At 30.7% G+C, this 25,490-nt stretch overlaps 4 protein-coding genes and 1 non-coding gene across 9 annotated transcripts; 3 read left to right on the forward strand and 2 right to left on the reverse strand.

The window, feature by feature from the left end:
• Positions 1–1,779: 1,779 nt before the first annotated feature.
• LOC126769350 (ribokinase) lies at positions 1,780–4,042 on the reverse strand. 4 transcript variants are annotated; one of them, XM_050488051.1, is made up of 7 exons: positions 4,022–4,042; positions 3,554–3,619; positions 3,179–3,311; positions 2,544–2,828; positions 2,330–2,451; positions 2,090–2,240; positions 1,780–2,020 (listed from the first exon to the last, which is right to left on the reverse strand). In XM_050488051.1, the coding sequence occupies exons 2-7, from the start codon at positions 3,616–3,618 to the stop codon at positions 1,832–1,834; spliced, it is 945 nt and encodes a 314-aa protein (XP_050344008.1). In that variant the 5' UTR covers position 3,619; positions 4,022–4,042; the 3' UTR covers positions 1,780–1,831. The 4 variants fall into 4 exon arrangements, with proteins under 4 accessions (XP_050344008.1, XP_050344006.1, XP_050344007.1 ...); XM_050488049.1 differs by lacking the exon at positions 4,022–4,042 and adding an exon at positions 3,980–4,021; XM_050488050.1 differs by lacking the exon at positions 4,022–4,042 and adding an exon at positions 3,779–3,890.
• A 1,085-nt stretch (positions 4,043–5,127) lies between these two features.
• On the reverse strand, positions 5,128–5,993 carry LOC126769357 (39S ribosomal protein L17, mitochondrial). Its single transcript, XM_050488059.1, has 2 exons — positions 5,693–5,993; positions 5,128–5,624 (listed from the first exon to the last, which is right to left on the reverse strand). The coding sequence occupies exons 1-2, from the start codon at positions 5,888–5,890 to the stop codon at positions 5,220–5,222; spliced, it is 603 nt and encodes a 200-aa protein (XP_050344016.1). The 5' UTR covers positions 5,891–5,993; the 3' UTR covers positions 5,128–5,219.
• Positions 5,994–6,320: 327 nt separating this feature from the next.
• Positions 6,321–19,579, forward strand: LOC126769337 (gamma-tubulin complex component 6). 2 transcript variants are annotated; one of them, XM_050488020.1, is made up of 17 exons: positions 6,321–6,912; positions 7,010–7,205; positions 7,490–7,674; positions 8,300–8,435; positions 9,110–9,256; positions 10,227–10,438; positions 10,666–10,858; positions 11,213–11,342; positions 11,902–12,124; positions 12,428–12,659; positions 12,831–13,023; positions 13,466–14,594; positions 14,954–15,752; positions 16,334–16,557; positions 16,781–17,118; positions 18,221–18,474; positions 18,505–18,532. In XM_050488020.1, exons 1-16 carry the CDS (start codon positions 6,505–6,507, stop codon positions 18,456–18,458), a joined length of 4,983 nt encoding a protein of 1,660 aa, XP_050343977.1. In that variant the 5' UTR covers positions 6,321–6,504; the 3' UTR covers positions 18,459–18,474; positions 18,505–18,532. The 2 variants fall into 2 exon arrangements, with proteins under 2 accessions (XP_050343977.1, XP_050343976.1); XM_050488019.1 differs by having other exon boundaries at positions 18,221–19,579.
• On the forward strand, positions 16,167–16,285 carry LOC126769797 (5S ribosomal RNA). The gene has a single exon (XR_007669420.1). It is a non-coding gene; the product is annotated as a 5S ribosomal RNA (ribosomal RNA).
• A 2,289-nt stretch (positions 19,580–21,868) lies between the features above and the next one.
• On the forward strand, positions 21,869–23,715 carry LOC126769365 (uncharacterized). The gene is made up of 2 exons (XM_050488068.1): positions 21,869–22,521; positions 22,614–23,715. Exons 1-2 carry the CDS (start codon positions 22,205–22,207, stop codon positions 22,672–22,674), a joined length of 378 nt encoding a protein of 125 aa, XP_050344025.1. The 5' UTR covers positions 21,869–22,204; the 3' UTR covers positions 22,675–23,715.
• The last annotated feature ends 1,775 nt before the right edge of the window (positions 23,716–25,490 follow it).

The following is a 25,490-nucleotide window of genomic DNA, read 5'->3' on the forward strand; positions in this document are numbered from 1 at the left end:
CATTAGGCCTATATGTCAATGAAATATCAATATATTTCATCCAAATATTTGTTATAGATATAACAAAACATATTTGTTGATAATTTTAAAAATGTTTTATCGTAAGATCCAATAGGTTAAAAGCCTTAATATAATATACTATAAAGAAAACAATTGGTTATGCTTATTATTGCATTTATTAAAATACATTGAACATATATATATATATAATTAGTAAATTATTAGCTTATCTTTTTCTTGTATTTTCTTAACCTTTCATCGGAATATTAGTATTATAATATCATCATCGGAATGTAATAAAAAAGGGATAATAAAATTTCCTATGCCAATGTAGTTCATCAGTTGCCCTGGCAGAGCAACCGGTTGTCAATATAATTTTACACATCAGTAATCTCATCTTAAAAATACCTTATTTAATGTCTGGTTTCTGGAAAAACCAGGGTATATTAATTGTAACAGCATAAAATTGACTTCTATTTTACATAGATTAAAATAAGAATAGATTTACAAAATGCGTTTTATTTTCCTTGCCATACAATAATAATTTTTTTTTTAAGTATAACAATTTAAGCTTGTATAACTGATACTTAAATAAAAATATTTATTTCCATTTGCCAATCGACAATTAGAATCAGTGATTTTCGCTATTTCATGAATTATATTGTTTTATCTGTAATTCTAAATACAATTTTAGACAGATATACTAAAAAAACAATTAGCTTGATACCAACATAATGTTTCTTGTATCGAATCAAAAATTATAAATAACCTACGAAAAAATACAATTTATTGTGATAACAAATTTTGATGCGTGACTGATCGTCTCTGTTGATGTTGCACAGATCTCCCTCATTTTTGGTTAGTGTAACATAAAATATTGCGGATGATTATCATTGTAAAATAGTATTCATTATATCTGATCTAAAAATATTTTAAAAACAAAAAAATATCAAACATTTCATATTATTAAATTGACATGTAAGTGCATTATAAAATGTTAAAATATTTTTACGTAAATTTGATAACGTATTTATTGTCTTTAAAATGTTCTTAAACTGTAATGAGAGACCGCATACTAGAAATCATTGTGATACTACCTAATTGATTTATAGCTTTTTATATATAAACATTAAGTATAATGGCAACATTGACAAATTAATTTTGAAAAATGAATAAAAAAATTGGAATTTATTTCAGATTTCAACATGTATAGTATATAGTATAGTATAAAATATAATTACCAAATACGTAAATGTAATTAGTTTTTATGTATAGTTCTCTATTTTATTGGCCTTTTATTGTGAAAATTATTTCCTACGATTTTTACTCCATACAGCTACATTTAGATTTTAGATAGTTTATATTTTAATTATTCTTTTCGTTTCTTATTCTCGTGATCTCACGATTTGAGTGATCAAAAATATATAGTGCTTTGTAAAAATAAAATGTTTTTATTTTATATAATAAAAATATGGCCATTTTATTCAATAACGCTTTTTTGTTTTTTTTTAATAAGGAAATAAATAATTTGTTCCCCAAATAAAATAAAAAAAAACATAAATTTACTTTCATAGACACTTAATTCATCACGTGAACATCAAAGTATTCCAAATTCCTGTTCAAATTGATTAAAAATTGTTTTCGTCAAGATACAGTTCCCAAGTCATCTATGATTCCGTTAGTCCTTTAATTTATCTAACGTAATATGGAGTAAAAATTAAATTTATCGTCTTACTGCTATAATCATAAACGTGAATATTTAAAAAATAAAATGCTGTATCAACAATAAAGCATATTTTATTTGTACAAATAATTTTACAATGATTTGAGATCAAAGAATCATGAAGCTATATTCTTCAGCAAAGGATCTATGATTTTCAGGATAACTTGTTTGGGTTCCTTCCCTCATAACAGACAAAGTAGCTATTTCGCACGCCGCGCCAACAACTTGATGCAAAGGTTTATTTTTATAATGCATAAGAAACGTAGCTAAGGCACCAACAAAGGCGTCACCGGCACCCTACAATTTTACATTTTTTTTTAAACACAGTAATTAACACAGACTATAGTTATCGCATCCCAAACTTACTGTCGTATCCTTAGGTGTCACTTTTTCACAAAAAACATGGACACAATCTGATGAATTTATTGAAGAGTAAACAGCGCCTTTGTCACCTAATGTAATGATGACTGTATCACAGCCCTTTTCTAATATTTTTTTAAGTGCTACTTTCACATTACTGAAATAAATAATGGACTTATTTATTTTAACATTAAATCCATAATATCAATTTTAAATAATGAGTAATAACTACATAGTTTTGCTTACGGTATTTCGACGTTAAAACCAACTATAAAAGAAGCTTCAATTTCATTAACACACAAAATAGTACAATGAGGTAATATAGCTTCAATATCAGTTCTAGCAGGAGCTGCATTAAGCAATTTAATCTGTAATATACAAACAAGTAACAATCAATATTTATCAATTTATTTAATATAATTCTATTTTTTATACTTATAATTTTATAACTATAACTTACACCGGTATTTAGTTTAAATGCTTCTAGCGTAGTTTCAAATGGTGTCTCCAGTTGTCCAATAAGTATATCTGCATTTTTTATCAAGTCCTTAGCAAGGTCTACATCAGATTTACTTAAAAAGTTATTAGCACCGCCTACGATTACTATTTGGTTTTCACCGTTTTCCGCTACTGAAATTTGTGCAATTCCGGTCGTAACTTTATGTGTTACGTGAATATGGGATACGTCTACACCTAAAGAACTTAAATGTTCTTTATATTGTTTACCCCATTGGTCATCGCCCACCTAAAACAATATATATTTACTGAATTCGCTCTACAAGCTATTTAAATGTGTAAAAAAATTCTGACCTATCTTTATTAACTAGTGCATAGAAAAATTATAGTTTCCTTCATTTATTAATAAGGGTTTAATTAGGAATGGTTAGTTATTAAAATACCTACCTTTATCAATTATTTGAGCTGTAATAAAACATTACCTCTTTACAAACATATAAAACCATAAATTCAATGACATAACATATAAAACCATAAATTTCTGGAATTGATCTTCATAAAAAATTAAGAATAGAAGGTTTAAAGTTTAAAAAGATAAATAATATAATATTAAGATGGTCTTTATAAGTTGAAACCTACTCTACTAATCATATAGGTATTTGCGCCTAGTTTAGATGCAGCTACACATTGATTGGCTCCCTTTCCCCCATAGCTTGTCATAAATCGGGTCCCATGAAGTGTTTCGCCGGGCATAGGGAGCCGAGGACAATATCTGAAAATAATATATTAAAGGAAAGTAACCTCTAAAACTGAATCCGTTTTTAAGTTATTAATAATGAATTAAGTATACTTATAAAATGCTTCAATACTGGTTTAGAATTTAGAAAAAAAATTGAATTAAAAAAATATTTTAATATTGTGTTCTCAGTGTAATGTGACCTACCTGCCTATACAGGATTACATCCTATATATTACTTATAAAACCAGTAAATATTACTTAAATTATATACATACGTTGTAAAATCGACACTGCAAGATCCAAGAACAACAATTTTTGGTTGTTTTAATTCTGGCTGCATTCTGTCAATGAAGAGCAAAAATTAGGTTAGGTAATTTAACTTTACGATACGCTTATAATAACTAGCAATAGCCGGTTCGCTTTTCTTTATATCATCTGTTATCAGTATATATGTACAATGAATGGTTATAAAATACAGTATGTTTGTTATCAGGACTAACTTTAATGTTCATGATACTCCGCACTTAGCTACTACAAAGCGAAACATGTTTTAAAATATTATGAATTATTTAGAGGGAAGTTGAAGATCTTTTGTTTTTTGAAATTATTGGCGGATTAATGCTACATTGTACTGCATACAAGATTACGTATTATAAACATATAATGTAATATAAGTGACAGTCCTAATGTGTATAGAATACCTAATCAATTTCGTCTTCGTGGGCACCAGTGATCAATGCCACCTTTATTTTATGAGATGATTATTTATAAAATAAATGACAGGTGACAATTGACTTTGGCATAATAGCGTTGACGTACCCAAATAGCTTTGTCAACTGTACGATTTAAATAATACTTTTACGATGTACGTCGATGATGTATTCGACATTACACACGTCGATCTTTTAAAATTTTTAGTATTGTTTTAGACTCGGGCCTAAAAAAAACGTCTCCGTAATTTCCATATGTTATGTTATTTATATGTTTATATATACGAGTACCAACTGTTTTTAGTTGGTTTTCATTGAGATTTCAATGTGTGGTATTGTTTTTTTTAGACTTTTCACGAAAATACTTTTCCTGGTTTATGGTAGAAAAATAGAGCTGGCATAACTGTACTTAGTAGTCACACTCAGAAGTCAAGATTCAAAGAGTATGGATTCACATTAAGTCGTTTCATCAGAAAATTATAAACCCCAACAGGAATATCTTCTTATAGTCAGTTAAACATTTACTTATAGGAGAAAAATATTATGAGTTATTAATCTATTTAGAGCTTTAGACAAGAAACTTAAAACATAATCATAATTACTTAATGCCTTAATTACTTACTTATTATTTTTAAAACTAAAAAATTGCTTTTTGTTCTTTGCTCTAGTCAAATTCCAAAAAAATAGTTATCTTAAATAAATCATTAATTCTGAAATATATATCTTCCATATTGTATTTAGTTTTTACATATTTATTTTACAACCTTAATATTGTTATAAGGTATAATTTTGCATATTTCCAATATTTTACCAAGATTTCAAATATAGAATAAGTGGGCTCATTAGTCTTTTCAGGGCTTATATTCAATGTAAAAAATACATAACTATGTTTAAAATTTCATTTGTTCTTCTCGATACAGTGTTTAATTATAATCATAGACCAGTTAACATAAAAATTGATATCTGTCATCCAGAAACATGTTTATTTTAACTGCTTTCAGTGATGAACATACACTCTGCAAAACATTTTAAAAATTGTTATTTATTGTCCTAAAGTAGTCAATAATTTTATGTCTTGTGGGTTGTCTGCTGGTTTTTAAAATAATTGTTTAGGTATTTAAATTATCATATAGAACATATCAACTCCATTAAGCATTAATTTTTTATTCTTATTTAAATTAATTCACTACACTCTATTACATAATTATCAACAAACTTTAGTACTGTGGCATTATGATGATTCAGAAGGTTTACTTTTAAGGTTATTGTCTAGTTTTGATTGTGATTCTTCAGTTTTACTCATTTTGTCTGCCATTTCTGCATATTTTGCTTGCCTGTAATCATATTTAGCTGCATCTAATAGAACATTTTGTAGCAATAGTCTGTTGTTTGACTGCTTGTTTGTCAATGAGGGGTATGGATTTCCTCTTAATTCTAGAACAGCCTTATCAATATTTCTTCCATAGTATGCCTGTGGTGCTTTATACATTCTAGTAAAAGCTGTACTGCAATTTTCATATCTTGGCACTAAGACTTTAAATAATTTATGAACTAGTTGCTTCTCAAGCAGCCAGAAATCTGCTATTTCCATTGTTGGTTTATGGCAATCGCCATGGCTGATAGCTTCGGATATTAACTGAAAAATTAAAGAAAACATTTAGGGTGGATAACAACTTTTATTTTTCTTCGATTTAAAATACCTACCCTCTCAGCATACTGACGTGCTTCATCACCTCGGCGATAATTCAGTTCAATTCTTTCATATTTAATTAAACCTGTAACAGTTTTTCGCAGTTTATTTAGCCTGCCTTCCGGGCCTTGTGGACCTTTCAGTCGGCGATGTTCAGGTGGTACTTTTATTCGTAACTTCGAAACTATTTTTGAAATATCAGCTTGATTCATGTTTGTTTCTTACAGTAATTTTGTTGTTTTATTTACACAGTTCAATAAAATTTAACTTTTCTTAGGTTATTAATATATTAAATTATCATTACTGAGATGTCAATTTGGTACAGATTATAATTTTACAAACAAACAGCTTATTGAAACAGAGTCCATAGCCACTACGTTTTAACACTTTGTAGAATGTCTGTCATTTCATATTATATGTACTACATAAACGTAATAATATATTTACATATTTAAAAAAAATTACGTTAGTAAGTATAGATTATTCATTTCACATAATTTTAGATGATCTAATAACTAGGCACTTGCTAACGATTGTATTAGCAACGGGCGAAATCATGCATTTGGCAACTCTAAAACTCACAACTTGACAAGTGACAACTTGACAATTGACTTTTACTTTAATTGAAATGGAAATTGGTATTAGCTATTTGTATGCTAATTGTTATTTGATTGGTATTTTTATTTCTTAGGTACCTTTTTGGGATTTCGGTTCATGGAGATATGTTATTATTTATTTTTGTAGTTATATTAAAGATGTGTACCAAATACTTCTAGAGTTTTCCTAAAATTACAAATACAAACCTTTTTTAAAAATAAGTGTAAACATGAGTTACTCGTCATCAAATACTGAAAATGCAGGCGTATATGAACTTATCACGAAATTGTGCGAGAAAATGGCTGAAAAATATTGTGATAATAGTAGGTTGTCGGTGAAGCTCTTGACATCAAAATTAAGGGCACAATCATATGAAGTTATTTTAAAAAGGTCTTCTACTAAAGCTTCCACACCTAAGTCTGATCCTATTAAAGATTTACTGTCTCACCAATTTGTATCACAACTTACCGTTAAAAATGTTGCTGAATATAAGCGTTCTATTGCTCTAAAAAAAATAATAATCAATATACGTAAACAAGATTTTGGCGAAAAGAAAGATCAAGTCAATAATGTTCTTAGATTATTAATTGGACTTCAAAATTCTATAAATGAAGATTTATCGAGTGAAATGTTTCAGGTGATTTTTTATAGATTTCATATATGTATAATGTGTGCATTGTTTGATTAACTTAAAAATATAAAAGGTGTTTTAATACTACATTTAAATATTTTAGAATCCATTTTCATTTGGTCTATTTGATGAAATGCTACCAAAACCGAAGAGAGAGATTTTTGGATCACCCCAGCCATATGCATATTTTCCAAAACATGTATTTGAACTACCATATTCATTGAAACATCAAGAAAATATTATGGATAAAAAAAAATGCTACACTGAGTATACAGTTGAAAGTTTTGATTCACGATCATGTAAGATATTATTATATAATTAATTTTAATTGACCTTATTAACACTATTATGGTAAATGCAACAGCTCTCCCGTAATTAATGTACCTCACATTTAAACACTATCTGCTAAGCTCATATTTTGTATTTTTAATGAACTTCTTTTGGAGTTCCTTATTATTAAATGAATAAATAAATTAGTATCAAAATTATGACAAATTGCATATTATATATTGCATATAATAAAATTATGCTTTAAATGTTGAAAATAACTTATAAACAAAACTACATAAAAAAATATTTGCAGTTATTCCTGATATTCAATCTCAAAAAGGCATAGATGATATGAAGTCATTCCAGAGTCCCATGTCAATAGCATCTATGACATCTACAGCTCTATCTTCATATACAGAAAGTACAATAATCAACTGTCCTAGATTGACAGCTCCGAGAGATCTTCACATACCAAAATCTGAATATACAGATGTTAAGGTTTGTTAAATGTTAACTTACTTAAGTTAAGAAAAAAAAAATATACACTAAACCAGAAAAATAATTCTTAAACTAGATACAACAGATTTTGTTAATAATAATAAGTCAAATTTTTACTAAAGTATGGAATTGTTGAATGTTGTTTCTTTGAGTTGAAAGGTCCGATGGTTAAAAAAAGACGATCTTAACCGAAAATTGTAGGCTCAAAATCAGGAAAACACAACTAATTGTTATGTGCTTTATTTCTAATATATTTTATACATATGCATTGAAGTTGTCTGGTGGAATAAGCTCCCATATCTTCTCCTAAAGAGGAGACACTTTTGACCAGCTGAGAGACATGTATAAGCTTTTAATATACTATTATTCATATTAAACTTTGCATCAATTAAGGATTGTTAAAGAACATTCTTTCCGACTGTACTGGCCGTCGTCGCGTTTGGACTCTACTACCTCTTACCATCAGGTGGAGTGGAGTCATTTGCTCACTCGGCAAATATAAAAAAAAACATTCTTTATGTAACTTAAAAAATATTATTTGCATTTCTACAAGAAATGTACATGATGTCAACTATTTTAATATTATGTTTTAAATGAAATATATTATGCTTTCATTTACTTCTAGGTTTCCTTAGTAAGTACAAGTGTAAAATCAGAAGTACCAGATGTGTTTCAAGTCAAGAGGGATGACTCAATGGATATATGGGAGATTGTAACACAAATAGATAAAGATATACCAGAAGATATTTGGGAAGTAGTATGTAAGTGTTAATAGTCAATTATGTATACAGTAAGTCTGTGAATGTCCCACTGCTGGGCTAAGGTCTCCTCTCCCTTTTTGAGGAGAAGGTTTTTTTGTGCTTATTCCACCGCGCTGCTCCAATGCGGTTTAGTGAAATACACATGTGGCAGAATTTAAGTGAAATTAAACACCGTCAAGCACGAGATGAATTATAATCACAAACTAAGCACATGAAACAATCATCGGTTAAGATTCATGTACTCTTACCACTGGGCCATCTTGTCTTTTATGTATTGAATATACATTCAAATATTGTGTATACACAATTTTGTGCAGTGATCTTTTTAATCAAGGCTCTTGAAATTTTGGTGTATTCATATATTAATAATATTATAATAAATGTTGTATTAAATTTAACTTGTTGCTAGTTTTTTAATGTGTCCAAATAAGAAATACTTAAAATACAGATTTGACAGCTTTTGTGCTTTAAAAATACATGTTTTAATTATTATATTTAAATAATAAATTAAAAATATTAATAATAGGATAAAGAAAATGTTAAAAAAATAGTGTGTCATGTATATAATTGTTATTGATGTATTTTATATAGTGAATTTTAAAATATGGATAGTATGTTATAAATAATGAATTGTTGTTGGATTTGTTATTATAATTTAACTAATTTTTTTTCAGCTAAGATGCCTTTAGTCAAAGAAAGACAGCTGATAGCCTCTTCTTCAAGAGAAATGTGTCTATGGAGAAGTATCTATGGCAGCGAATTATCAGATCTTAACATTATTTCAGAAAGACAATTTATAAGGCATATCATGTATTTAATTAGTAAGTAATTTAATGTTATACAAGTTTTATTTAGTATTCTGCATGTTCTTCCAGAGATTGAAATATCATGATGAAATGTTGACGAAAAAGTCAACATTTTCCCCTCTTCCCTCCCTCTGTGGTACTCCGCTGGTGATGCAAAGCAAAATCGCCATGCTGGGGATTGACGTTCGCTGCGACTTTAGTCCAAGGGATTACATCGAGGCTGTTATAAAAACAGCTTCACGGAAACTCGGAGTTCTGAACAAGGTGCGGCGCTTTTTCACGCCACAACAACTGTGCCTGCTGTACAAAACACAGGTACGGTCTTGCGTGGAATATTGCTCGCACCTTTGGGATGGCTCCGCTAAGTACCTACTTGAGGCCTTGGACCGGTTGCAGCGACGTGCCGTACGCATTATTGGCGACGTAAAGGTCACAAACACCCTTGAACCTTTACAATTGCGTCGTGAGATAGCAGCTCTGAGCGCTTTCTATCGACTGTATCACGGCGAGTGCTCTGAGGAATTATTCTCTCTAATTCCTGCTTCCCCCTTCCTTCTTAAGTCCACGCGAGCTGGTTCTCGATGTCACCGCCTAACTGTGACATCAATTCCATCGCGAACAAAGAAATTTGGCAACTCCTTTCTTTGTCGCACTTCCAAAAAATGGAATTCCTTACCAGCTCACGTGTTCCCCTCCTCTTACAACCCGGGTTCCTTCAAACGAGGCGTGAAGAGGCATCTTGCGGGCCGGCAAGGCGAAGGCGGCTAGTGCAGAACGTTTTTCCCGTCTGTACTGGCCGTCGTCGCGTTTGGACTCTACTACCACTTACCATCAAGTGGAGTAGAGTCATTTGCCCTCCCGGCGAATATATATATAAAAAAAAAAGATTTGCAATTTCATATAATATGAATTAGATACAATATAATGCTACACATATATCCCATAGGAGTGGTTAGGGTTGCCATTATATAATTTTTTTTTTCAGTTGGTGTAGAAACAAATTCTTTTCCATTTAGCGAAGCATCAAATTGTTTTTACATTAAAGACAATTTGGTCCTAGAGGCAATATCCAAGGAACATTTAAGAGGATACATTGCACCTTTGTTATTAGTAGGCACATATTATAGACGACTTTACAATTTTGCTTTTAATCTTACTGCTGAGGATCACTTTCATACTAAAGGACTTGTTTTTGAAGTGAGTTTTATATAACTTTGGACAATCATTTATTGAGTTAATTTTTCATTTATGATTTTAAGTAAAACTTGTTTGAGCATATCAAGAGTAACATTTTATGATTGATTTTGTTTTCTACATTTTTTTTAATGTTTCACTTGTTTGCACAAAAATATATCATCACAGTGAGATAAGGTAGACAACCCTTGTGACAGAAAATTAACTTTACTGTTTTCTATAATGTGCAGGCTGCGAGAGAAGTGATAAGAAGATACTTGTTAGAATTTCGTTTAACTGCAACGGAAATATATGAAGAGTATTGTAAAAATAACGCAGAGGAGCTGAATTGTATGCCGACGCTATTGCAGATCTTGCATCATATGGAACCATTGAATTATGAGATTGAAACTATTGCATCAATATATAAAATGGTCGATGCAGGTATAAAACTTCAAATATTCACTTGTAAAATTATAATATTATATCAAAACACGAATAAATTCTGACATACAACCCCATATGCTACTGCACTATCCCAATCTCTATATTCTATACTAGCTATCGCCCTCGACTTCGCCTGCATGTAATGGGGAAAAGGGGCAGCTGTGAAGTGCTGTTTGAAATTGCGAATGATTGCATATATGTTACACATATTATTTTAAAGTTATTTCATAACATTATATAACACAGTTATTGTAGTTTTCCTTTGATATCTTAATAATTTTTATTACTGTTTCTGTGGGTCACGGTCCAATTAAAATATTTTTTATTTACATATTTCTGTTGTTGTTTTAGATTCAACTTCAATACCATACGGTGCTGAACTAATGTCATATCTGTTCAATGAAATATCCCTCGTGACACATAGGAAGACAGCTCTTACTCTGTTCAATTCGTTGTTTAGTATCTGCAGGGTTTATTTTAAGTAAGTTTTATGTTAAGTTTTTAAATGCTTACTAGGACATGAACTTAAGTTAGAGCATGGTTGTTCAAGCATTTTTAATATTATTATATAAATTTTGGTTTAACTCAAGAGTGAAATATTATCAATTGAATGATAATTCACATTACCCGTTAGATAGTTCTTACATTTTACTAACATCTTAGTTCCCAAGGTTGGTGGCGCCTTGGAAATGGAAGAAATGATTAATATTTCTTACATCGCCAATGGATATGTGCGGTGCGGCCATTTACCGTCAGGTGGCGCATTTGTTGGTCCGCCTTTATTTTTTTCTCTTCTGGTCAATTAATCTTCTTTTCTTTGTTTGATAGCAATTGACAAGTAGAAGAAAAAAAATTAAATATGCAAGTTCGTATATGTTTCCCTTAAATTTTCAATACTGATTATGGTCGAATTTTGATCACTGGGCGAACACTAGTGTATGAAACATAACCTAGATACGGGATTATTACTGACTTGAGATTAATTCATTGTATACAATTTAATTTTGATAGACAGAATAATATATCGTTTCATTTTACAGATTCATAGAACGTTTTATATTCGAAGGTGAATTGGATGATATTTTTAATGAATTCTTCATAAGGAAGGACAATCAGTATGTGAATTCACGTTCGAAACGTTACTGGGACAAAGGATTTCATATAATGCTAAGTGTAGCGGTGCCTGATTTTCTGAGACCTCTAGCAACGTTTATATTGCTATGCGGAAAGTCACTGCGACTATTGAAGCTTTGTAATCCTAGTGTAAGTTTATATTATAATCTAATTATATATATATAAATTATTATTATTATATATATTAATAATTTAATAACTCTCTCGTTGAATGTTTGAGTTGCTAGTGTTTACAATTCCGTATTGAGAAAGCAAGTAAATACCCATCGGATTGTGATAATGCACACGTGTTTGTAAAGGAAGAAAAAGGATAACATTAATGGCTGCTATTTACTTTTAAATTTTCACGTTCTCTCACGAATTTGTCTTACACTTATATTTTATCTACTTATTTCAATTAATTGTTCATATCCTTATGTATCTAATTTCTAGGATCCTCTGGTCTTACTGATATCGTCTGACCACCCTTCAGTCCGCTGTTGTGCCAGTTTTGAGCAGCTGGAACGTCAACAGGAAATTCTCGATGTGTATCGTACGCGCTGCTTGTTCGTTAGCGGCGAAACGGTTACCTTTGAACAGATATTGCTCAAAAGAGAAGCGGAAAGGAAAGCTTTTACCGAAATGGCGTCTTTGAAACAGGCTGAAACTATGGAAAAGATTGTTGGTGAGATATTTTTTTATTTAGCTTTGATAATTCTACAGGTTTGGAATTGTGTTCGAAATTTTTTATATATTTTTTTTCAAATTTAAACGTAGCGTACTTTATATTGTTAATTTAAAATAATGTATTGAAATGTATTTATCAAATTTATAAGACCTGTTCTGTATTCTGTAGCTGAACGAAAAAGACTAGCCCAATTGATAATAGCGGAAAAGCAGCATTCGTTGAGGATCTTGGAAGCGGCGATGGCTGAAGCGAAAGCCAGTAAAACTAAGGGCAAAAAGCGTCAAGGAAAACTTTGTAAATTAGAAGAAGCCGCTGAAAAGGCTACCGAGGAAGTGGATTCGAAACTAAGAGACGATGAAAAGTATGTGCGAACTAAGAAATGTCTTAGAAATTTTGTTATTTCTACTGTTCTTTAAGCTTGGTGCAATCTTGTGACATGTTTTTCTATATATTTATAATAATAATAATAATTTATTTATTCAAGTAACAAGACCATATACAAAATTACAAAAAAATAAAATAAACACTACTATCTACCACTTATACAATTCACTGGTCCAGCTGATACTTTACAACAGCGGTTTATAAATATACAGTCTAGTCTGTTAGCAACCATGATTAGAATTTTGTTTGAGCTGGCCCGCACCCTGTAAACCAAGGAAAAAAATTTATAAAAATACCATCTATACAGGATAAAAAATTACGTTTTTTTTTTCCTATTTATGCATAATATATGCCTATAACTTGGATCGAAGTTTAATTGCGAGATGTATATTTTACCTATTAACAGTTTTGTTTTCTAGGAGTAAGATAATGGAATACTATTCAAAGTTGAACATGGAAGTGGAGAAGAGTAAGATACACACAGAGTGGAAGATAAAACGTCTGCAACTAGACCAAAGTCGGATGCAACTCCTCTCTACAGAGGAGAGAAATTTGAAGAGAGAAAAGTTGGAATTGGAACATCAACGCAATGAAATTATGGCGATGTCCATACAGAGTGATTTTAAATCGGACGATGATCTTGATACTGTTGACAATAATAATGGTGACATGGAAAATAACTCTACGGCTGGTTCAACACCTTCTGCTGATATAATTGAAGAGCCCGAAAGTTCTGCAGTCTCAGAATTCAATAGGAACAGGGAAAAAACACAAAATTCATCAGACGTTTTTAACGCTATTTGTAACGTCGCTAAGAGTATTTTTGGCGTGTCAAAATCAAAAGCAAGTTCACCCTGTGATAATGAAGTAGAAGTTGACATTCAAGGAAATGTTGTGAATGCTGTCACGGAAATACACCATAAAACAAAAGCGGATCAAACATCTAACGACGTGATTGGAGCGAACTTAGATAATGCAATCGATAATTTAAGATTTCTCGAAAGCAAACAAGAGGCTTTAAAAAATAAACAAAAAGTTATGGCTCATGAGTTTGGACAAATAGACAACGAGAATAATCAAAAAGACATATCGCCTACTATAAATTATCCATCACTCGATGAAGAAAATAATGAAAAGTTTTTGACACCAAATGCTGAAGCTAAAAGAAACAAGCAAAAAGTGTTAGGCGCTGAATTTGGAATGGTTAAGCAAGAAGTCAAAGAGATTGTAACGGAACCACGAAACGAAGCACAAAAAGAAGCCCTCATTAACAAACAAAAAGTATTAGGTGTTGAATACAATCTTCCATTCGAAAATATCCCTAAAAAGGAACCAGCCAATGTAGCCCAGGAAGAGGCGATACGTAACAAGAATAGAAATCTTGGTTCAAATTACGAAAGAACTATGAAAATTGTAGCAAAATTTGATGCTGCTAAAAAGTCGGCTCTGAGGTTAAACTTAAAACCATACAGTGATACTATAGTTACAAAAACGTCTAGTGTTACACCAAATACAGGGGCGATAACTCCAGGTGAATTATTTCCAGGGGTAAGTGACGGTCTTGCTTATGAACGTTGCTTAGCAGGTGATTAGTTAAACAATGATCTGTCTTCTTCCTTCGAATGTCAAATCAATAATGATAGAAAGAGAGAAATCGCTGTTTAATTAAACAGCTGCTAAGCACAGTTTTTTTTTTTCATTTAAGTAGTTGTTATTAATAAACTGAAATGATCTAGCGTATATAATATGTGGATTTTAGGTAAAGGAAAATTTATTTTGCATATTCAAATTCTCTATATAAATTCTCCGACTAGCCTTTGAAGAAAATTTTAACCACATATTGCTCAACTCGTAAACTACTACTCGTCTCATTGTAAAGTAATTGGACTTTTATTTTTATTTTTTAGCTTGATCTTGAAACTCCTACAACTGCAGAAATGCCCTTGGATGGAGCAATGACAAGTGAAATATTTACACCGCGCAGTGAAGGTAACAAAGACCCGGATTCAGCCAAAGTTAAACCCGACAAAGAGTTTTTGACATCACAAGGGTTTAATTTTTCTTTGATCGTAGAAGATGATACTGTGGTGTCGGAAGACATAAGTGACGCTCAAACAGAAGTGAGCCCTGAAAATTCACCTTTAAAAAGCGTTGATTTCTGTAATCCTATATCCAGTAAACGATCACTGTTTAATATAATAGATGGTTCGTACAGTTTAGAATCATTTGATCCATTTGGTGTGAAACAACTGCAAAACTATTCTAAGGATTATTTTAATAATAAAATAAATGAAGATAGTAATTCTATATATACTCATCCAGCTGTCCTTATGGAGGAAGTAAAGAAAAGGCCTTACAATAACATTTTCATGTCACATTGCGATCATGAAGAGGAAGATCAGAAAATATCCTGTGATAATATAGCAACACTGACAGCTTGCTTGCAAAGATCAGTAATGTTGCCATTGACATATCAATTGGAAGTCGTCAATAATTCGATTCTAACACATTTTCTTGTCAACTTAGACATGTATGAACATTTAAGGAGTTTAAAGGATTACTTTTTCTTAATGGACGGAGAATTTTCTAGAAGTATCTGCCATAATTTGTTTGCAAAGTTAACAAAAACTTTGAACCCGCAAGAGCTGTTGAATTTCGCCACTTTACATAATATTTTAGATAAGGCTCTAGGGTCATCGATTTCACGTAAGTTTTAGAGTTTAATTTGATATAAAATAGAAGAAAAAAATGTATATAACACAGTATAGAAAATTTAAAACGAAATTGAACCTTATTTAGTTTACTACCAAAAATTAATCATTTTATATTTAATAATGGTTAACAAAATATAGTATGTTATGTAGTATTTTAATGGTAAAAATAATTCTAAATTACAATGCATTAATACTAACCAACTAAATCAGTTTCAACTTCTTTGCAATAATAATTAAAATTACTAAAGTATACGGTAATGGTAAATTAAATTATTTTTATATTGTATATTATACACAGGAATGTAAATTTCAAATATTAATGTTTCGTTAGGTTTATCTCATGTATATATTATTTACATAATTATGTACATATCTAAATCCATTAGATAATTTGGAATTGCTCATAGCCAACGTCCATACCATGTTGAATACACCGGTTCTCGTCCGATCACCGAAGTTAAGCAACATCGGGCGCGTTCAGTACTTGGATGGGTGACCGCCTGGGAACACCGCGTGTCGTTGGCTTTTTTGTTTTTTTTTTTTTACCACAGCCTTAATTTATTTATATTGCAGATGTTCACAAATTTTCTGAAAACTTATCATTTACGATTACGGAATCACCCTTAAGTTTTCAACATAGTTCACCGGATGTGTTACAATGTCTCTCTCTAACGTACTCCGTGAGCTGGCCGCTGAACATCATACTGTCGCAGGAAGCGTTGCAGCGGTACGCCAAGGTGTTCCAGTTTCTGATCAAAATGAGGCGAATATTTTGGGTTTTGAGTGAGGATTTTGTGGTCAGTAGATATGATTATTTATATATAATTGTTTCTTTTAAGTTTTTGTCATATATTTCTCTATTAACGAATCTCTTGTAACATAATATATCATCATAATATCAATCAAGATTTTTTTTGGAGAAAAAAGGTTGTCCCAGTACAAATTTGGGTCAGTTTTAGTAACAATTACGAAAATTATTATAGAGTTGAATAAAAATTTTACTTTTACCTCAATTTCCAGGCTCTTAAACTCACAGCGAAATTATCAAGAGAGCATTCACGTAAACTCCTAAAGTCCTCTCAGTACATATCAGTGCAAATATACAGACATAATATGGCATCTTTAATAAGGGCATTGGACAATTACATTGTGACGACATGCATTCTCACATCCTGGACGGAATTCGAGAAAGATCTTAAGAAAGCAAAAACGTTGGATGACCTTTACGAATGTCACGTGGTGTATATAAAGAAAGTGCTCTTTAGATGCCTTTTGAATAATAGATCGACGCCCGTTATGAAACTATTGAACGATATTTTCACTGTTATATTAAAATTTAATCGTGTTTTAAAAGCGGGGTAAGTTGTTATAAGCCATATATTTTTGTTATAATTGGTTTTTTTATTAATGTAGAAAGTTCTTTATTTTATTCTGAAATATGAATTAAAATTGTGAATACACATACTACTTTGAACGTAATATGAAACCGAGTGACACATGTGTCACAAATAATTTTCAAATAATACATGTATTATTTGAAAATTATTTGTTTTTCTAACAGGAGAAGCCTATAATTGTCCCACTTTTAGGATATGGCTTCCTCTCCCTTTTGAGAAGAAGATTTGTATTTGTCACTTACTCCTTCTAAATCGCTGAACTGATTTGACAAAATTAGTCTAAATATCAGTCACTATTATTATTTTTAACACATGACTGTGTTAAAAATAATAATAGTTTTTTTTTTTGCTTCACTATTTATTTAAATACTTTTTAATAGCGCGCAGGTAGTTACTCTCTATGCCGCCCTAATAATGATTCATCAATAACCCCGCAAAAAATTAAGATAACACTCTTTTTATCTCTTTCGCACTTAGCAAATAATGCGCTGGAGAACTAACACAATCGGTTTTTACCTGAGTACCTGGAGTAGTACCAGGTACCCAGGTATCTGGTACTTCTTGAAACACGCGCGTTTTCTTTCTTCCGGGCCTTTGATCAAAATCTATTTCAGCGAAAACCTAACACGGGCCACCAAGCGGCATGACATAACATGCGTAGTTTAGTTCGAAATGTACAGTACAGTAAGCGCCTGTTAATGTCCCACGGCTGGGCTAAGGCCTCCTCTCCCTTTTGAGGAGAAGGTTTGAGCTTATTCCGCCACGCTGCTCTAATACGGGTTGGCGGGACACACATGTGTCAGAATTTTAGTGAAATTAAACACATGCAGGTTTCCTCACGATATTTTCGTACACTGCCGAGTACGAGATTAATTTTATGTATATACAAATTAAGCACATGAAAATTCATTTATCCTTGTCTGGGTTTGAACTCGCAATAATCGGTAAAGATTTACGTGTTCCAACCACTAGGCCACCTTTAGACTTAATTCACTCTAGTAAAAACGTATAATACTAAAATATAAAATAATATCTTAATATTTGTTTATTTTATTTTTTACAGAGAATGGCGACAAAACGCGCCGAACAGCTGTTTCACGCACACAAGTTACGTTCAATTGGAAGAACTTTTCCATTTGTTCGAAAAACTTGCAAAGTATTTGCACAAAGTCATTACAAAATTAATGGAATGCGGTTACCAGAGGCATTTGGTTGAATTACTGACTATGGTTAACTTAAATGGTTATTATGATCCTGATAGGTCGAAGGAAGACACTAATATTAGTTTGCAGTCTACATAAAAACTTTTGGGAAAATGTAAATCATATATTCATCTTTATACAATAGTTATATAATTCCTCGATAAATAATTACCAGACAAATTTTCATTTTGTTACATAAATATCATTTGACAAATAATTATGTTGGTTAGGTTTAGTTAGAACATATCAATTTTTTAAATTAAACATTAACATAGAGTGCATTTGCAAAAAAAAAAAAAAACATTGCGAATTGAGTGTTTGTCAAATGATCTTTTATAGAACGAATAAAGATGTTTGTCACCTGAATCGTTTCTGAAATGTTTTTTGTATGAGCTTTTTAGTTTCTTAAGAATGTGTCACTTTGTCTATGGTGTGCTGGGATAGTGATATTCTTCAAGTCATAGATAAGATAACCCGTATAACATGATATATATGTATATGACACCAGTCAGTAAGAGTTTTAAATTATTAATACTATAGTATTAGTGTAATAATTCGATAGTTAGAAGAATGTGTTTGTTTTAAAAACTGCTTGATTAAGATATTATAACTTATCTTGTTACATTTTTGTGCCTTAGATTGTGTTATATAGTGGAAATTTTTTAATTATAATTTGTAACATATGTATGATTTTTCAATGAAATCATGATAACATTTTTTATAACTATCAAGATAAGTATTTAGGTATTTTATTTATATGTTGGATAATTAAAAGATAGTTACTATGAATATCATAATAGCTTTAAAAAAACGAAATTGAACTTTATTATTATAGTAATTAAAGTCTATAAATGAATGCAATCAGTCGAGATAGAATTTTGAATACTATTTTTTATGTATTGTCATTGTTGTTGCCATTAGTTCTGGATGGAATATGATGTCAACCAAGAAGTTGTATATAGTTTTTCGTCACCATAAAGTAAATTTAGCTTATTGACGTATAATATATTCATTTTCATATTATGTGATATATTTCCCACCAATTATAATCATTGAAAATGTGTTTGTTGATAAATGTCGTTTTTTGTATTGTATGTTTAAATAATAATTTTACTTTTTTATATTCGAAGCACAATTACTATTAATTCTAATCTCATTGTTATTTTATAGACCTGCTTTTAACAGCAATTTAATTATAATACTCAAACTATTTTAGCCATAATGTAATTCACTTTGATATATATTATAACTAAATTTTGTTTTTCGTCCAATAAAAATTCATATTATTTCTAATTAATAAATCTAATACTTACATATATATTGTATTTTTATTATGATGCAGTAAATTACATTACTATTTTTTTTTTTCATTTATTAATCACAGTTCAGTTCTCAAACAACTAGTATTATAGTAATAGTACTACTATAGTATGATCTGTGGTAATAGTCTGTTTTTAGTGTAAAGAGCTAATAAAGGGTAAAGTGGGGCACAAAAACACAAGCTTAAATCAAAATTACTTTTTTGTTTCACTGTGCCCCACCCTCCCCTACGCCTTGAGTGCAAGAACAGCCTCTGTACTTATTTGGATTATTCAGATAATAAAAAAATAAGGATATAAGTTCTCAAATTGAATGTGTAGAAATCAGCTGTCATTAAGCTTTAGCGATGTATGATATCTATTTTAGATATTTTTTCATTTTTCAAAAGTATTTAAATATATATATGACCTCGTTTTTAACGGTTAGTGTATCATTTTCAATTAATCTGAAATTTGGCACACTATGTAAATTTGGCCCACCGAGTTTGGACTCATAAAATTGATCTCGACGATTAACCAACTAATTATAGTTGGTAGGTTGATAGTTTTGGCATTTGGTGAACTCAAGGCGGAATAGGACTATGATGAGAGCTGTATATAAATGAGAGGAATAATAACTTTATATTTATTAATTCAAATCAACAAAAAGAACAACATAATATTGGAACAAATCAACAAAAATAGTCTCGTCCCCACCGACATTTTGTGTATTTGTGATTTTTGGTTGCTTTTTTTCTTATTGCCTAATAAGATGGTGGATTTAAATGACTATTTAAAATTTTAAATGTATAAAACTTTCTTCCGTTATACTGTAATTATGTATATATTTATTAAAATCCGGTCAAGTACCACTTAATTCTTAGGTGCTTAAATATGTATTTATTTATAGTTCAACATGCTTGGCGCAAAATACAAAAATCACAATAACTTGCATTTATCGATGAACTCTATTACATTCGTTCATCTATCATCCCACAGGGAGCACCGTAATGAGACGGAATCAGGATGACCAAATCAGGAGACATTTGTAGAAATTCCTTTCTTTCTAGAATGTTTCTGCTTTTTATTAAGCTTAAACTAAATCCGTGGACCAAGAACGTTCAAAAGCATTGCTAAGCATTCACTTTGCGACTCTTGTTTTCCCTATATTATATGTTCAAATTATGATAATCCTATATAACAGTTGAGTTAGTAATGAAGGAGTGCACAATATGGCCTAACTAGCTAAGGCCATTCAATTTCAAGCACAGTTATTGAATATTCGTTTAGTGCTATATCTATTGTGTTCTTGCTGCTTTAAAAAATAAAAACGATATTAGATTACGATTGGTCTTGAACTTAATTAATTTTTTAGTTAATAATATTTATTTTAGTTAAATATATCTTGTGCTTGCAGTCTTATCAACATCCAAATGTTCTCAGACATGATGTTAAGATATTGAAAATCATTCAGTGGTTTCCGCATGTTTATTTGGCGTGTATGTATATACGATACATAACAAAATAAAAAAAAAGATTAATATTATATATTTAGATACTCATGTAGCGACAATATAAATATTTAGTTTTCGGATTTCGTAACACTAACGAATTTGCAAATCAACAAATGTTAACATGTGTGAGTGATTTAAAAATCATTCTTCAACATTTATATGTTTGATGCCGCATTATGAATGTTTTTTAACTGCTGTAGATATTGTTTCTATTCTTTTTACTTTTAAGCTGTCTTTGTTTCGCTAAATTGTTACTATAATTTATTATAAAAATCATTTACTTTCAGCGCCATCTAACGAAAACAGCTTATACTACTACTTTAATCTTTTTTTGCTTAATTAGTATGTTAGATTTAAATGCAAGTTATAATATTCAAATTGTTAATATCCAATTTTATTGTAACAAAACTAAACGATTCAATTAAAGTTATTATTTAATTACAATAATAAAAATGTTTTTCAGAATTAGTAACGCCATCTACTGTCGAGTGGCTTACATATTTATAAATAAATTTATTTGTAATGTTTTTATAATTATTTATTTATAAGTCGAAAAAAATTATATATAATATACGGAGCAAAAAATTAATTAAATCGTAAGTCCAATATCGTAAGGAAAAACTTATATATGTGATGTTTACAATAGTGTCCGCTGCTACAGTGGCGCCACTATTTTCCTTATATTCAGGGTGTGTTTTCTCAAATACTTCATTCTACTGCAATTCGTCCTAAGGTGAACATCCGAGCTTAATAGTTTCAACGTGTGTGACATTGAAGTGAAAGCTTGTGTTTCCTTCCTAAATAACTTCAATATTAAAATATACCATTTGATGAAAACAATATAACAAGAACAAAAAATATTTACAAAATTTACAATTGCTATATTAGCCATTACAGTGAAAAGTAATTTAACTTCTATTTACCAGTATCGATCGGTAAACAGTTTTCCGTAAACAAGCTATAGTTTACAGCGGCGCCGACTATATTTCAACAAAAACGTTAAAAGTCAAGAGTCACCGTTACCGTCGCCGAGATGGCGTTCATGATGCCTGTTATGAAGAACGATTGGGACATTTACAACTCACAGCGGTCGCGACGAGCCTCCGAATCTGCGGACAAAGTGGCGATCGGCGGCCGGGTACGAAAAGTGTCAGAGTCAAGATCGGAAGGTCCTGTGTTGTCCCCCCGAACAGCCGCTGCGCTCAGCCCTCATCGAAGTGCTCCTGCAATGCGCTCGTTGTCTTACTGCCGGGTGCCTCCGTCAAGAGCCTCATTGCGAGTTCACGAAAGCCGAAAGAGTTCAGGTAGCCCGCCTAGCAGCGCGCGGGAATCGGACAAGTTTCACAGCAGGTTGGTGGAGAAGTTACGCCGGGCGTTTGGTCGTTCCGAGAACCGTAACGACGAAAGGAGTTCGTGAGTTAACCGGGCGTGCTTGTGTGCAGGGCGTGCGCCGGCTCCCCCGAGCGACATTCGCGCTGTGGCGCCTGCATGCCCTACCTGTGACGCGGCCGGGCCCGAGGGCTCGCGCCATCGCCCTCGCCGACACACCATCTGTGATATGTACGCGATAGAGCATACCAGTTGAGTACGTTTGAATGTGTTAACCAAGGAAGGACGCTGGAACCTTAATGTTTGAACATCCTAAATCCTAATGCAATAGTAAAGTCATCTATTTGGTTCGCTTTGGCGGTTGCATGTTTGTTTAGTATTATGTTCACCTTCGAGTATTATAAGGGTTGTTGAAAGTGAGGTTGTAACAGGGCTGTATGTAGAATGTTTAAGACTGCGTTTAGTTTAAGGTGGAATATCGGGAACGTTTATTAGGCTATTATGGAAAGCTCTTAAATGTCGTTCGCCCAGTAGTTATGGCAGTTCGCGATTGGTATCTGTGATTTGTTAACTGTAAGTTACGGTGTTATTAATTTTAAATGAAAAGAAGTACCTTATTATTTATTTCATTAAGTGTAAACGCCGTAATAATAAATTATCAGAAAATGATTACCTGAAAATCTGGTGAAAATGTTTCATTAAAATTTTGTAACTTGTTTAGCTTTATTAGTAAATATTAAATTTGGTTTCGAAATTGAATTCAGTATTCTCTGATTGTACTTTAAATAGAAGATATGTATCCAACAATACAAATGATAAAAAATAGTCATTTAATTATTGTGTTAGGTAGAGTATTTTTAGCCATTGATATGACATTAGTATGTCCGAACTACTATTTTTATTATGTATGTGATTAAGTATTTTTGTTACATATTGCATGATTTTATGTGATGTTAAAATGACTGTGTAAATGGACCAGATTAATTAAATTTTAGGTATTATTTCAGTGAAACTGAACGCAAGTGACTTATAGTGATCGTAATTTTAATGTAGAGCTATAATGATTAGCGAATGATATTGATAGTATTTCTTTTGCATCTTAAATTATGTTCCTCTGTCGAAAGAACTGCCGTATTTTTTAGACGTTTCTGTGTTTTCATCAAATTTAATTATTTCTATACAGTATGTTTAAATAAAATTACATGTAAATCTGCATTGTCTGATCTGATGATTTTTTAAAAATATATAAAGCTTATCCTAATAATCTGTTTCATTTTCCCATAAACAAGTTCCTATAATTCTCGTAACACACTAAAAATATACATTATTTTTCTTTTTGAAACTGTAAATTAATTAATGCCAGTACTTAATAATAGGTTACCGATTTGTTCTTTATTAATATAACATTTTCAGTATCTGTGCCGTAACAATTAACTCGTACATTTTAATTCAGTAATAATTACGAAACGAATGCTCTACTTTTCCGTTTGGCATTAAAATATTTGTTATATATACATCTATTCATTTTAGTTTAATACTGGTAAATGTACTTACTAAGATAATAATTGCTACAAAATTATTATGGTAAAAATTAATATGGTTATTAAATAATAGACAAAAGCTTAGATTTTCCATGATGGAATTTAACTAAATAAATTACTCGAAATAAATATTTAAAATAGCAAGTCCGGCAAAGTTTTTGTTACAGTGCCTGAATTTGAGAGTAGGAGGCGTTTTGTGTTGCGTCGCCCCTTCGATGCGCGGAACATTCGAGAACGTTCAGGTTTAATCCGCGGTTCTGTAAGGGTGGGCTTGGATTAAAAGGGCTTCTCTGGTGCACGTGCTTAACTATGTAAATATCCATATTCAACACCGGTATAACTTGGGAATTGCATTACAACCCCAATTTAATTAAAGTTTTTTTTACATGTTGTACTTAATAAGTTTAAGATTTTAAAAAAGTATAAAAATTTAAACAAAATTAAAATCGATTTTTGATTTCAATGAATGAATGCATTCATTCATTCTAAGAATGTATAATTTATTATTAATCATAAAGTATAGTAAATGAAAAAAAATCTAATTATTTTCCAAATTTTCCATGTTTTATATGATGATTTTATAATAGATGTCACTTGTATAAGTAAATATTACCGTGAATAGATTGGAATAATTGTTAAATTATAAATAAAATATAGGTTATTAAAAGAAAAGCGCAATACGTACATTATTATCAAGTTATGATATCAAGAATTAAATTTTGCCGAACTAAATGAGATATAAAGATGATAAGAGTATATATTAAATGAACAATATATTAATATGACTTATGAGACTTATCTTAAAAATTGTATAATTTTAGTGGAAACATTGTACCGTTTTCTTTCATGGGCTCTACATAATTGTTTTTAAAACAATTTTTATTTTAATAGTGTGAACCGTACTAAATTAATTATTTTATAAAAAAACATAACTTATGAAAGAAAAATCTAAGTTTCTTTTATAATTATTTTGATATTTACAATTAATCTTAATAAATAAACATACAATAAAGCTGTGTAGATTTTAGAATTTTAGTGTAGGTTGTGTACTTAATTTGTTTTAGTTATGTTATATATTTTATTATCAATTTACGATTAAGAAATGATATATAAACTTTCATTTTATTTCACATAATATGCGCATTCGCAAAAAATTAACGCCCGACATATTAATTATATTTATAATAATATATCACTGTGTATGTGAAGAGCTACAGAAATTGGTACGTAAGTCATTTCCTACCCCGTATCACCTTAATCGAGTAGTAATATGGTCATAGTATATCGATATCTTTGTGAAGCACAGGTGAGTCATTATTTCAGCGTGTATGGAAACGTTAACTAAATGTTTCGATAAGAAAATTTTCCATTACTTTGATTTCATACTCGAAGAAATATAGCTATTGCACAAATTAAACATTATTTTTCCATTGTTTATTTTTATTATAA

Source organism: Nymphalis io, chromosome 7 (assembly GCF_905147045.1).
Source record: "Nymphalis io chromosome 7, ilAglIoxx1.1, whole genome shotgun sequence".
In the NCBI taxonomy this organism is placed as follows: domain Eukaryota; kingdom Metazoa; phylum Arthropoda; class Insecta; order Lepidoptera; family Nymphalidae; genus Nymphalis; species Nymphalis io.

Coding starts and splice junctions, on each gene's coding strand:
- LOC126769350 (XM_050488051.1), bottom strand. CDS start 3,618: ATGCAGCCAGAATTAAAACAACCAAAAATTGTTGTTCTTGGATCTTGC. Junction 3,312..3,553: donor TGCAGTGTCGATTTTACAAC/GTATGTATATAA, acceptor TATTATTTTCAG/ATATTGTCCTCGGCTCCCTA. Junction 2,241..2,329: donor GGTTTTAACGTCGAAATACC/GTAAGCAAAACT, acceptor TATTTATTTCAG/TAATGTGAAAGTAGCACTTA.
- LOC126769337 (XM_050488019.1), top strand. CDS start 6,505: ATGAGTTACTCGTCATCAAATACTGAAAATGCAGGCGTATATGAACTT. Junction 9,257..10,226: donor GCATATCATGTATTTAATTA/GTAAGTAATTTA, acceptor TTTTTTTTTCAG/TTGGTGTAGAAACAAATTCT. Junction 11,343..11,901: donor ATCTGCAGGGTTTATTTTAA/GTAAGTTTTATG, acceptor TTCATTTTACAG/ATTCATAGAACGTTTTATAT.
- LOC126769365 (XM_050488068.1), top strand. CDS start 22,205: ATGGCGTTCATGATGCCTGTTATGAAGAACGATTGGGACATTTACAAC. Junction 22,522..22,613: donor TCGGACAAGTTTCACAGCAG/GTTGGTGGAGAA, acceptor GCTTGTGTGCAG/GGCGTGCGCCGGCTCCCCCG.
- LOC126769357 (XM_050488059.1), bottom strand. CDS start 5,890: ATGAATCAAGCTGATATTTCAAAAATAGTTTCGAAGTTACGAATAAAA. Junction 5,625..5,692: donor CACGTCAGTATGCTGAGAGG/GTAGGTATTTTA, acceptor TTAATTTTTCAG/TTAATATCCGAAGCTATCAG.